This window comes from Rhipicephalus microplus, unplaced genomic scaffold (assembly GCF_043290135.1).
Source record: "Rhipicephalus microplus isolate Deutch F79 unplaced genomic scaffold, USDA_Rmic scaffold_13, whole genome shotgun sequence".
Lineage (NCBI taxonomy): Eukaryota > Metazoa > Arthropoda > Arachnida > Ixodida > Ixodidae > Rhipicephalus > Rhipicephalus microplus.
In genome coordinates, this window is record NW_027464586.1 from 33,671,843 (window position 1) to 33,686,309 (window position 14,467).

Sequence of the window (14,467 nt, forward strand, 5' to 3'; positions counted from 1 at the left end):
CATCGCTCGACCTCATGACCGCATTCCTGCCCAGCGGCGCTGACAGTGTGCAGAAAACAGCCAGCCGCAAGTTACATCACTTCTGCTGCGTACAATTCCATAACACTCGAAAGACCAATGCAGTAGGCCAAAGGGAAGGAAACTTCGGGCTCCTCGTCCACATGGTACAATGGTCAGTACTGCTAGCTAATACATTGGCGGCGGCCGAGACGCCCATCAAAATAACACAATTACTTTTTATAACTCGTGCATCGCAAGATAAAAAAAAAAAGTGAGGAAAGCAGAGTGCAACACCTCAACGCTACGATCTACCTAGTTACGCCATGTGCAGCAGGCGGCTGCACAGAGCCTTAGGCCTAATGAGTGGCTTGGCAACAAGCGGCATCCACCCAGCACCCAGCCTAGGCGCAGAAGAAGCAGCTGCAAGGAGACATCCACTCTGTAAGGTGGCCCAATCGCTCGTCGCACGCAGCAGCTTATCGAGCGATCAGCGTCCACCGTCCCAGACGGTGTCACGACGCCCCGGCGTCCAGCCGCAATACCAGACAGCAACGACACAAGACTCCTTGAGTAGAAAGAGATAGAAGAAGCTATTTACAGAAAATCGGACCACCCACGAGGCTTCCGTACTCACTCGCTTCGGGCCTGGCCCCACAATCAACGTGCTCGAAGGTTTGCTCATCCCAGGATGCAGACCGCAGGGCTCTCGCCCAACTGAACAATGTTCTTGAAAACCAACGATAAGAAAAAAAAAACACTTGCATGCAGAAAAAAATAAACTTAGTGTGCCGACAAGTTCAAGCATGTCACAACAACTGATCTCTTCGCTCTCAACAAAGCATATCGCCGACGCTAGCAATGGAAGTCCCCCTTAGGCCTACTCTACCCTGGCTCAAACGAAAGGCTGTACCAAACCGCGAAAACTGTGGTCCAAATTATGAAAACATCAGTTGTGATCAACACACTAAACAACCTTATGCAATACTACACCACGTTCAACATGACAAAACAAACACAAGAACACTCTCAAGGCGGCTTCCCCAACACTTGACTTACCACGAAGGAGCCCCGGCGCGCAACCTGCGGTGCCCCGCACTGGGGACCCAGCGCTACAGACAACCATTCGCGCCAATCGCCACCCGCCAAGAGAGAACCGCTCAACTGTCTCGCTTGCCACCAAGGCTTGCCTTCCACCAGGAATCACTGCCGGCGCTACCGCTCTACAAACCATGATGATGATAGTGATGATTACCGCTCGTGAACACATCACCTATCGCTCAATAGTTGTCGCCCCAGAATTACGACTTCTGTGCGAGACATGTGCGCCACGCCGTGCAAACGACTTTACAGGGAGTGTCAGCACCCTCACAATCGTAACATTGTCAACAATGCGCTGCAGATAATTAAAATACAAGTCAGGCATATCGCTTGACTCACTAACAAACACCACTGATGAGAGGTGAAGTATGCCCTTATTTCACACCCATGATTGATCCGTTTTACTGAGCTTACTGACATATAATACACCAAAGTAGCAGCAGCTCCTAAAATAGGCTGTCAGTAGACAGAGCTAAGGTTCAGTTTCAATTCATTAGTGGTGATTAGAAGAGGTAGTCTATTATAGGAGGCGCACACAACTTTGCGTCATAGCTACTAAAAAAATTGGCAGATCCCACATACTGTGGGAATCGATGATATGCGAAGCACGAACGAGGAAGCTCTATATGTCACTATAAAATCATCACAACGTTACGAGACGGGTGTAAATGACCCTGTACATGACTTCGATGTCATGATTACTATGTTTGAACGTGTCATTTAGCTTTGTCGTCTATTCATGTCACGTCATAACAAATTTGGTATATGTGTATGTAGAATTAGCGAAACGGCCGCAAGCACGTATGAGCGTAGCATGTAGTCATGTTTTACATTACATGCATATCATGATTATTATGTTTGGATGTGTCATATACCTTCGTCGTCCATTCCCGTCACTTGATACCAAATTCGGTATATGAGAAAATAGCGAAACGGCCGCGAGCGAATCATGAGCGTGTCATGTTTTACATTGCAAGCAGGTAAAACATTTCACTGCAATACAAATACATTTTTCCAATGTATCTTGATGCGGGAACCCAAAAGCACCTCTGAGATACCTCTGCATCGCGATACTGTCCAGCTCTGTATACTACAAATTTTGTGATGGGTACAAACAATCATTGTAGGCATATGGCAGCAGTTTAATTCTTTTATACTCTATTTTACAGCCTGTCGCAAAATGATAATTCTTCTGTCGAGTTTTTTTTTAATCTAACTCAGCGTTACTCTAATCATACCTTAAAAAATACCACGCACAAGCGACTACAATCTTCAGTGCCTGCTGTCAGAACGCACGTTCCTGGGCGGAGGTTTTGGGAAAAAGGTGCAGCGGCGCCACCATGCCACGCACGATTTCCGTGCATTTCGCCTCTCCGCCGCTACTTGCTTTCGCTCTCCGCTCGTCCCACTACCCCTATCTAGTTCACTATACCACTATTGCTGAGCCTGCATATTGCAAACTGTAGGGCGCCTCTTTACTTCGACATGCGTGGCACCACAACCGTCGAGAAGAAGGGGGCGAAGCAAGTTCGCATGCTGACATCGGGCCACGGTAAAACAAGAGTGACGGCAATGCTTCGTTGCACATCAGATAGGCACAAGCTTCCCCCGTACCTCATATTTAAACAGAAGATGCTCCCGAAAGGAGTCTTTTTCCCGAGTGGTGTGATTGTGTGGGCCATAGAGAAAAATGGGTGCGTGTTGCAATCGATGTCTTACTTCTTTTTTTTTCGTCATGGAAACCGGGTGCGCGTTACAATCGAAGGTGCTGTAGAATCGAGTAAATACGGTAATAGCCGGCGACTCCCTGAGTCCGCTTGGCCGCCTAATGCTGTCGCTTCTTTGTGCAGAAACCAAAGCATCTCGCTATTGCGGAGCTGAGCATTATGGATCGTGGGAACCGAAAACTTTGCGGCATTGCTGTTATCACACTAATCGCACGTAGGGTATCCAGCTTTTCTGGAACAAAAAACTGGCCCTTCGACAGGGGGGAAGGGGGGTGGGTGATCTACTAGGAAATTTTAATTATATTAGTGTTGAACCACGACCGCTGGTTAAACAATAGACGCCATGCCAGGTCTTATGCATGCTGTGCGATTTAATGTAACATTTTTTTCCTTAAGCCAAATAAACCTGATACACAAACAAAAACGGCACACCAAGCTCGCCTACTATAAAGAAGTATAATTACCTGCATAAAAATGCCCGTGATTAGAATGATGCTTCGTTTAGTGCTCTGAAAAGAAAAAAAAAAGCTGCCAATGACAGTAAGTGTAGACTGTCAACGGTCCTGCTTTCTTTAAAACCATCCAGACCAGTCTAAAACAGAAGAGGTGGCAACGCTAACTTTGCGTGTACGATACAGCAAGCGCAGTGAAGTTGTAACCATACTGCAGGCTTTTATTAACAGCACTAATGCACCTTCGTCCGCTGCCGGGCCCGTTAAAGCATCACCTGGAAAAAGCTCGTCATTGTCGCGTTAACATAACTGTCATATCGCCGCATCTGTGCACGGGCTGAAGCGAAATTGGCAAAAATGACTCTGCAAGGCATGTAGGCTGAGTAGGTTAAGCGCTGCGCACAACTAGCCAGTAGACGATCGCTTTCCTGTGACTGTACCTCATTTAAAAAACCTACCGCGTTCCTGGGAGGTTCTTGGTGCGTACGTATTAATGAAGTTTTACTGTAACAAGCCTTGAATGTGCGTCCGTGCGAGCACACATGTGTGTTGCAACTGTCATATCGCCGCATCTGTGCATGGGCTGAAGCGGAATTGGCAAAAATGACTCTGCAAGGCATGTAGGCTGAGTAGGTTAAGCGCTGCGCACAACTTGCCAGTAGACGATCGGTTTCCTGTGACTGTACGTCATTTAAAAAACCTACCGCGTTCCGGGGAAGTTTTTGGTGTGTACGTATTAATGAAGTTTTACTGTAACAAGCCGTGAATGTGCGTCCGTGCGAGCACACGTGTGTGTTGCTATGAACTTAATGCTTGTGGGACCTCGATGGGGAGAGCACCACGCTCTTGGAGTGAACGGACCAAACGACACACACTTATTTAACTACTTTAGTCAATGATATCGCCAGCCGAATTAATATACATCAACTGTGATCAACATGCTAAAACAACGTTACTCAATATTACCCAACACTCAACTTTTTTTTGTACTTATCTTGTGGGCTTGCTTCCTCTGCAGATTGTATATGTAGATTAAGGGAGATATACACTGAATTACAGCTAAATTTTCTTCCTTTGTATGTATCATGAGAAGCACATCCACGCTCCAAACACAATGTTAGCTGCTTCAAAAGCGTATTTGGCTGCTCCAGTGGCTGCTCCAAAATGCTGGAAGGTGTTCTCACCACCGCATATATGCTCGATGCCCATGCGCTTATATTTAGGTACACATTTAGCCCTCTCAGGGTTGAATTTTTTCGCAAAATGCGTGCAAAATGTGTATTTTTTCTATTGCTGAAGTAAATTGGCCAAACCATTCTATTCAACGAAGGATTTTTTTTTTCGTGACTGCAAAGTGACAAGAACATCATTTTGTCTTGTCACATACACATTCATATCAAAGAGACACTAAAGGCCAATAATAAATCAATTTTGCTTGCTGGAATTGCCGTCCAGAAACCTTGTAATGCTGCTTTTGTGTCGTCGTAGCGCATATTTTGAAATAAGATCACGTTTTAGTCGTCCACATCATGTTAGCACACTTTAAATTAGCCACCTCAAAGTGGAAATACTCACGTTGCCATGCACAACATTGCCCGGCTTTACTGGGCGGCCACCGACACTAGTAGCAGCAGAGCGAAAGTTGCAAGAGATACAGTAGCAACAACGACCATTGAGCAATTTCCTACCATGACCTCCGAGATGGCAGGCGTGCTTGGTTCAACTGGGCTTGCTAGATGGAACGGCCTGTCTAGTTCAACCAAGCGAAAATTGAACTTTCGAACCACTCACGCCATTCCTTACAGTAGTATCCGGCAAACCTTTTTTTGTTGAATCAAACATCAAACGAACGAACAATCAGCATTTTATGACGTCTCCTAATGCATGAAAGGTTCCTAATTTAGTGCAGCTAGTTTGATTAATAGTGATGAATTGTTGGCGGTAAGTCTGACATCATAGGGATCATTTTGCGAATGTCTTACTCGTAGAGCATGTACATTTACTGTACATTTACCGTATTTACTGGAATCTAGGCCAAACCCCCCAATTCCAAAGCCCGGTGTAAGATGTTGACGAAGGAGGAAGCAGGTCGTTGGAGGATGCGAAAAACAGAACAGGGTTTTATGACATTATTTACACTTATTTACAGAAAAGAAGGGATAGTGGTTTAACAAACCACGAGCGTGGTGGTTGAACCCTACATAGTTCAGAGCCAGGTTCAGAGAGTGCAATGTCCAGCACTCTCCGCGCCGTTTTATGCCCTGTCGGGCTCCTCCTCTCAGAGTCGAACACCAATCACGCACACACAGGTGAGGGAGGCGAGCATACAAGGTCCACGTGAACACTGCACGGTGGTGGCGCCAGCAGGGCTGGTCCTCGTCGTGGGTGTGCCGTTAGACGAGCGTTCCCACGATCCTGGCCGCATACTTCAAAGGGCCCACTGCACAGCTCGCCCAATTAGCGGGGCGATCTGCGTGCGCTGTCCGTCGCGGTCTCTTTCAGAAAGACGCCGTCTTTGTTGGCCTCTCTCGAACGGCTAATGGCGTCTTGGCGACACGACGTCTTGGTCCTCCGGCTAGCACGTACAGTGCCTGACGAGCATAGGCAGTCGGCCGGTCGGCTTGGTGATTGGGGATCAAAAGGGAACACCGCTCCTCTGTCAGCTCCGGCGCCGGCCACGACAGCTTTGCCGTCGCCCGATGAGTCGCCGAGTCCATTAGTCACCGCTTCTGCTTGAAGCGACGACAAAAGGTCCGCTTTTGAAGGACGTGAACTCGCCTCTGCCCGCCGCCTGGTCTGGAATAATTACTCAAATACTTGACAGCGTCGGTAAGACTGGGCGCCGAAGGGATTGAGAGATGAATCCCCAGGCCAAACCTAACACCGGGAAGAAAAAAACTCTTATATAGGCCGTACGAAACAGCATTCACAAAGAGAAAATCATTATTCAACATGAAGATGAAACAAAGCTGTTGGTTCACGATGAAAGTAACTCGAGAAACATACAGCCGCTAGTCCTAAGGTACTTCTTTGTCAAAGTTTTTTTAGCGCTGCTTCAAATTATTTGTATCATAAAGATGCCGCACTTGATGAGGCCGCACTCATTCCGAGACGTCGTTGCTGTTTCACTCATCGCTGTCTTCTAATGTGCGCAATCCTTGGTGGCATCAAGTGCATTGCATATGCCGCACTTCTTAAATGAGTGCACAATCAAATTTCCCGTGTTGTCATCCAACACTGCAGCCTCTCCAGCAATACACATTTTTCTCACTCACTCCAAAGTCCCACACAGCTTGAACGTTGGACAACGACTCCGGGGCTAGGAAACTTCCCTTTTACTAGTGGCACTATAATAACACTGCCTGTTTGGCGCCATGGAGCTACGCCAAACACAGACCACTGGAAGCGTGACTCGAACTGAGAAACGACTCGCCTCAACACTCACCGCAATGGTGGCCTAACATGTGTACTGGGAGAGTCTGTTTGAACCTCAACAGCTCGGGGTCACGTGACCCAAGGCATACATCATAATGACGTCATTGGTAAAGCGATCGGCTTCAAATGGCACTGGAAATGGCTACGTCTTGTCAAGCAAGTTTGAGGTCACGTGACAAAAGAAAAAAAGGAAAGAAAAACGCGTTTTGTTTGCATTATGGTTCGCTTGCACTACTTCAAGTTATCTTACTTTTTTGTGGTCGTCATCTGTGCTGCGTAGTTCGTAAGCTTGGCAGCTTGATTTAAAGTTTGCTCCATTGCACCGCGGTACCCCGTTTTCTTCTGCGTTGTCACACTGTGTTGCAACTCACACTGTCGCAACTCGGCCGAAGAGTGACAATATTTGTCAGAGTGTAAAATCCTAAAAGCAGATCAGACTATGAGGGACGCCTTAGTGGAGGGCTGCGGTAATTTCAACCACCTGGGGTTCATACTGTGCACCTGAATCTCAGCACACCGGTCTCAAACATATTTGCCTCCACCGAAAATGCTACCGCCTCGGATTCCGTCCCGCAGCCATCGGATCACCTAGGCAAGAAACCAGAGCGCGTGCTCGTCACACTGACGAGTCGCGTGCCGTGCGTAACGTAGTACAGTACCGGTCACTGGTCAGCACATTTGTCTAAAGCACCGAAAAGGCATGCTTTGGTCTGCACTGACGACGTTTTCTGATTGCCACTATTTTGAAAGAGCCAGAATTCTCGCATATGCAAAGCCGCCAAGGCTATATGCTTAAGTGCAGGCTGGCAACAACTAGACAGCGGAATACATGGTGCCACAGGGTGCCGTAGCGTGCCATTATGGCATTCTAGACAAGTTTTTTGACCCCTGTAGCTGTTGGCTGCTCACTGGTTACTTCAGAAATTAGAAGTGTCTGCTGTGTAACACCGCGAGGCAACCGAATAGCTGTCGGGAAGACTTCGGGCTGTGCACTTGCAGACTTTAGTAGATTCCTTTGCTGTAAAGCATATAGCGGTAACAGGCGTATCAGCAAATGCCGGCAAACATGTTCCTAAGTATGTTTGCCGCCATTCAACAGGGCGCCTACATGACCGGCCGTTCATGTAGGCTTCCCATACACAACAAACTTGGCACTCTCCTCGACAAGACTCATTACTCTGATACCTACACGACGCATCCATGGCACCACAGAGGGGTGACTTTGATTAGACGGGCTTTCTTTCCCAGGCTCTCTTAATCAGACAGGGCACCCAGCATGGAAGCTTAATGATGGCAACAAAACGTGCCCTCCCGCCTGTTGTCGTCTCTCCCATAAAGGAGTTTTCCAACCCCGTTTTTTTTTTCCTTTGTTTATTTTTTTTTACTTGACTTCAAAATCGCTTCACAAGGCGTATCCAGTTGAAGCCGTTCGCTTTTCCAATGATGTCATATGTGACGTTTAATCTTGGGTCACGTGACCTCAAGCTGTTGGGGTGCAAATAGACTCTCCCAGGTTTAAGCCAGGTGTTGGCTTGGCTACTAACGGCTATACTACCATCTAGGTGGCGCTAGTTGTGCATCGCTTTTCTGAATGAAAGATGGCATGTTTTTCAATATCTTCTAATCTAAGGGCGGCCCTGGAGTTTGATGCAAATAAATTCGAAAAAAAAACACTATTGGCCTAGATTCGAATAAATACGATATCTTGATTTCTGGGTAAGTAAGCCACTGCTGGTAATAGTATTGTCAGTTTAGGCTTCAAACATCGAGCTTTTACTCTGACATAAATTCTTATTTACCCTTTGTGTGCCTTTAAATTATGCATTATAGTAAACATAGCTCACTAACGAGCAGAAATAATCGTCCCAGAGTACTTTCCTGATTTTAAAAAAAATGTTTTTCTCTAGCACTAAACACTGGGGAATGGTCACCATTGATCCAGTCCAGATCTTCTCACCACATACGCTTTCGAGATATTGCTCGTTCATGGTTGTCCGAGTCTGAACTCGTTAATAAATCCTCGCCTGACGAATTGACATCCAATGAATCGGATTCGGCACATGGGCAATAGTCCACATCAGAAGAATGGCCACTCGACTCACTAGCACCAGAGTAACCGGCGCGCAGTTCTGTAGCGTAGTGTGAGTGAGCGCTTAGTACAAACACCTCGTGTTGTGTGCCTCTTTGTTGCGTAAGACCAGTGACAAATCTATAATATTCCTTCGTCTTATCTCCAACCAGACAAAGGTAGCTTTACAGAGTTCCCAAAATAAGAAACGCAACCACAGCAGCGGCGTTTGCGCAATTTAGTGCCTCACGAAACAGACAATATCGCACCCCGAGGAGCTCTAAACGAGAGAGTCACAAGCAGTCACCCTTTGACCAGACAGCCATCAGCTTTGCGGGCGTGAGAAGCGATAAACAACTGAAGGATAAAACTGAAACCAGCTGCACCATGTGCGTGCGTTTAGGTGTGCAAGCAAAAGGACAAAAGCAATAGAGAGAGACATTTGCGCATGAAAAAAATTTCTTTTGTCCTGAAGCCATGGTACCACATTCCAGGCAAGAGAAGTGATCGAAAAAAGTTGTGCGTTTTGAACCAGTCGCCCCTTAGGCATGCTCAAATGCACAAACGATAGCTGGCGTGCTGCTTTGTGAAGCAAAAAATAGACAAGAACGAAGTCAACAGCACATGAAAATATTCAACATATTCTCGAACCATGGCAGCACATGCCAAGCAAAAAATTAATTGACAAAGGCATGCTCTTTAAACCTGCAAACGCAGTCAATTGTGCAAGCGACTTTCGGTGCACCACTTTGCGCATGAAAAAAAAAAAAAAAGTTCCCAGTTTCCTGAAGCATGTCAGCAGAAGCCAAGCAACAAAAATGATCAACAAAGGCGCACGTTTTAAGACAGCCTGACCGTGAATGCGCTTGGGTGCTCAAACGGTTGCCGGATTGCTGCTTTACAAAGAAAAAGAACGAAACGGAGAAACATTAGCGTATGGGAAAAATTGCTTACATTTCTTACTTTAAATTGATTGTAAATGTGTTTTAGGCTATATTTGCTCTTGATATTTTGTTGACTTTTTGTGTCTCCAGATAAATCTACTTCACTCATTTTCCTGCTCATTTAACATGCTGACTTGAAGGCTGAATCCTGACATTGGTGATCGTATTTTGCTGAAGGTAAAATGATAGAGGCTTGTGCACTGTCAGTGCACATTAGAGAACACCAGTACATTTTCGAAGCCCACCACCGTGGCATCTCTCATAATCATATGGTAGTTTCGAGACACAAAGTCGTTGTGCAACAAGACGCAAATGTTTTCAAACTGACGCGTGGAGTGTGAAATGTGCTGTTTCAGCAGCCGACCTGGTGACGCCCCTTAAGAAGAGACGGCTGATGCGCAACTCTCTTGATTCCGTGGGCGGGCTATCACCAGCCACGGGGGAAGCGGCAGCCACCCTGCTTTCCTTCCAGACCCCACTGTTGCTGCACCATCACTACCAGCCTGAGGAGGAGGAAGAGCCGCAGCTGTTGCAGCAGCAAGAGGAGGTCCCAGAGAGCAGCCAGCCAGTGTTTCAGGTACGAGGGTCAAAGATAGCTCACTTGAGAGAGCAACCCCTGTTTCAGCAACCCCTGTTTCCCCTTCCTACCATTCTCTTTTTTTTTTTTTTAAGTAATGTATGTTGGGGGGCTAGTTGGTACGACATTGAAACCGAAATGAAATTGCACACACGGGTGGCTGAACACAAATAAAGGTTAGGTTTTGCCCTGCCGCGATGGTCTAGTGGCTAAGGTACTCGGCTGCTGACCCGCAGGTCGAGAGATTGAATCCTGGCTGCGGCGGCTGCATTTTCGTTGGAGGCAAAAATGCTGTGGGCCCGTGTGCTCCACATATCAATAAATCTCCACATATCAATCAATCAATCCACAGATAAAGGTTGACTGGACAGGCTAACTAACCACTGAATTCATTGAAACTTTGTTTTACGCAGTTTCTTGCACTGCATTCAATCATTATGCTTATGCCCGTGTCAGACGGGCGTATGGAAGGCCTTCCCACCGCTAGTCTATTGACTGATGTAATATGACATGTCTTAAAGGTCACCGGATCGAAATTATTGCTTGGTGCGGCCCTTACACGAATCACACCGATCATCAAAGGTCTCACACCGATCATCACACCGATCATCAAAGGTCTGTGCCGTTTCCACAACAGTAGCAGAGTGAAAGACAGTCAGAAATGACCAGCCAGGAATATTTTTATTAAGATACCATTTCGCTATCATTGTCTTCGTTCTCGGAAGAGCCTGCCTCGGAGTCCTCCTAGAGATGATCATCCTCAGTGCCACTCACGCAGTTACCTTGAAGCTTTTCACAACTACATCAAATGACACGGCACATCATGCACTCAAAATCTAGTCAAAAACTTGTTGGAGCGATGCCTGTTTCAGCCATCCTGTTGGGGTTTTCTCGTGATGGCCCATAGCTATACATTCTGAATATCGGCGGCAAAATTCCGCTCTTGATTGATTGATATATGGGGTTTAACGTCCCAAAACCACACTATGATTATGAGAGACGCCGTAGTGGAGGGCTCCAGAAATTTAGACCACCTGGGGTTCCTTAACGTGCACCCAAATCTGAATGGATGGTCAATCCTGATGTCGATCGGCTTCAGCACACTCGTCAGTCCTCCAGGAATAACAGACAAGTCCGTACGAGTCACGGCAAGTCTGTTCATTACGCAATCAGTCAAGTGGCCCCTAAAACTTCATCATTGTAGTGAACGAGTGACGTGCCTCGCACTCACGGGTAGCGGTTGCATACTCTCTTTTTTTATTAGACGTTCTACAAATATATACAATCACAAGGACCCAGTGTTGCCAACTCAAACACAGAAACCAAAACTACAGGTACTATATACAGGATACAACATTTTCCCTACCTCATTTGTTTTTTTTTTATTTTGGGAAGGTGTTGGTACGTTAGTATTTAATCGCGCACAGTTTATATGTGGAACAAGAAATACACAACAAGAAATACACATTAATATATACACACAAAATTATCTATACACATGCCAAAAATATTGAATACATTAGGTAACAGGTACACAAATATATACAATCACAAGGACCCAGTGTTGCCAACTCAAACACAGAAACCGAAACTACAGGTACTATATACAGGATACAACATTTTCCCTCCCTCATTTATTTTTTTTATTTTGGGAGGGTGTTAGTACGTTAGTATAGGTTAATCGCGCACAGTTTATATGTGGAACGAGAAATACACAACAAGAAATACGCATCAATGTATACACACAAAATTATCTATACACATGCCAAAAATATTGAATACATTAGGTAACAGGTACACCAACTAAGGAATATTTACACAATCACACTTTATAACCATATCTGTCCGGTCGCTGTCTCGGTGCGGCTGAATGCGCCGACCAGGTGGGCACGACACCACAGGTTCTTCTGTAGTGTTCATGGGCGGGCGTGAAACAGTTTCTGAAGCAGGAAACTGTCCGGCGGCTGGTCTCGTTGGCGAGCGGGAATCGTAGTCTGCACTAGGCGCAGGTTTCGCTGCGGGAACACTTGCCTCGACGGACGCTGGCCGCCATGTTGCAGCGAGAAGCGTCGCGTCAACGGGATTGTGATGGAACGAATACAGTCGCCGACAGATTTTTCGGACTCCAAAAATTCGGACTTGTTGGATATTCTGGACTTCATAAATGCACCGTCAGGGATCCCATAGAGCTAATGCATTGTTTCGACCGATTTTTCGGGCGAATATGCCCCTGAAAGTTAGATTTTTCGGACTAAATCGCTCGTTTTGTGCCACGCCTCAAGCCATTGTGAACGCCGCCATGTTGGATTTTCCGTCGGCTTGGCTAAGCTTGGTCTTCAGATGCCTTTCCTGCCTCCGAGATTGGAATGCGCATGCCATATTTTAAGTTTCGGAGGCCGTGTTTGCTTTTTAAAAGACGCGGTGATGGATGCCGTTTTTTCGTCTTCGGTCAGCACTATCGTCATCACATCGCACGAGGAGGAGGCGAAAGAAGGATTCTCAATGACATTTAAAGACTTCACTCGTGCGGACGACGACATTGTTTCGTGCGCGGAGGCCACTGACGACGAAATTCTTCGCCAGGTTGTCCCGGAGCCGGAGAGCGGCTCGGATGACGACAACGACGACCGCCCGCAGCCGTCGGCGGCGGAGATCGCCAACGCGGTGACAATTTTGTCGAGCGTTTACGGCGACGATGTCACCTTGGCGCAAATACGGGCAAACCAAATTGCCCCCAAGCGTAGTTTGAGGCAAGGCAGCATCAAGGACTTTTTTAAACCTGCCTGATGCAATAAACTTCAGATTTTTGGCGAAAACGAATTTTTCGGACTGTTCGATTTTTCGTACTTTTTTTCGGTCCCCGCCAGGTCCGAAAAATCGGTCGGCGACTGTATTCACGCCCTGCAGAATGTTGCTAAAGGCCATTGTCGCCAGGACGCCGAGCAGGCATCTTGCACAGCTTTGCCGCGTTCCATGTTTTGCCGTCATCGAGAATGAAGGATGCTGGGCCGCATTGCTCAATGTCTTTCCTTGGCTTCGAGAAAGAGATGTCACCTTTGAATGAAACCGATGGTTTCTTCACCCGCATCATGTCTTCTACTGCCACTGTTGTCGGTTTTGCCGCTCGCCTCCTGTCAGTGTAGGCTTTGCTGTACTCTTGCCTGCGCTTGACATGTTGCCGCAGCCTGGCCAGCTCCTGGTAGGGTGCCTTTGCGAAGGACTCGGGCGATAAGACGAAGATGTCAGGCTTCATTCTTGGCAGCCTTCCATGTAAAAGTACCGCAGGGGCCACTCCTGTTGTGGCGTGTGGTGTACGTGTGGTGTGGCGTGTGTTGTGGCGTGTGGTGTGGTGTGGCGTGTGGTGTCTGTATGCGGCGAGGCAATCCCGTACAGCAGTTCGCAGCGGACGTTGTTCTAGGCGGGCCAGTTGTAGGTAAGTCTTGAACGTGGGGTTGAACCGCTCGATCTGTCCGTTTGCCTGCGGGTAATAAACAGATGAGTGCGACAGGCGGATCGCTCGTTCTTGTAGGAAGTTGACAAATTCTTTTGACGTGAATTGGGGCCCATTATCACAGACTATCGCTTCAGGATAGCCTTCCCGTGCAAATACGTTGAGCAGGAACTTGGTCACGGTTTTTGTAGAAATTTCCCTTGAAAACTGTACTTCTGGCCATTTTGAGAAGTAATCTATGAGTGTCAGCACAAATCTGCAATCTGGATGCGCCGTCGCCAGGGGACCAACGATATCCATTGCAAGTTTCTGCCATGGCCTCTCTGGTAGCTCGACAGGTTGTAGCGGGGCAGGTGTCGTCTTTGCCGATTTATCTGCTGCTTGACAGATGCTACAATTGTGGACTGCTTCTTCCACGTGACTGTCCATGCGGGGTTACCAAAATTGCTCTCTAAGTCTGGCTTTGGTGCGTCCGATACCCTGGTGAGTTTCATGTGCTGTTGCCACAAGTTGAGCCACAAGAGATTATGGAACTACAAGCCTCTCTGCACGCAACAACAATTCGCTCGCCACTGCCAATTCGTCTCGAACTCTGAAATATGGTTCCAGACCTTCCGGCAAGTCTCCGTGTGACGGCCAAGACCCATTTACAAACATCTTCACCTTTTGAAGAGTGACGTCAGCAAGAACCGCTTGTTCAAACTGCTCTTTGGTC

General features: G+C 47.0%; 1 protein-coding gene across 7 annotated transcripts in view; it reads left to right on the forward strand.

Moving 5' to 3' along the window:
* Nucleotides 1–14,467, forward strand: part of LOC119163012 (uncharacterized) — a 434,320-nt gene that overhangs the window by 268,043 nt on the left and 151,810 nt on the right. For 6 of the 7 annotated variants that reach the window (XM_075882725.1, XM_075882727.1, XM_037414895.2 and 3 more), the window contains one exon: nt 10,081–10,301. In XM_075882725.1, coding sequence (XP_075738840.1) covers nt 10,081–10,301 — 221 coding nt within the window. The remainder of the gene's footprint in view (nt 1–10,080; nt 10,302–14,467) is intronic. The other variant, XM_037414897.2, reaches the window with a different exon arrangement.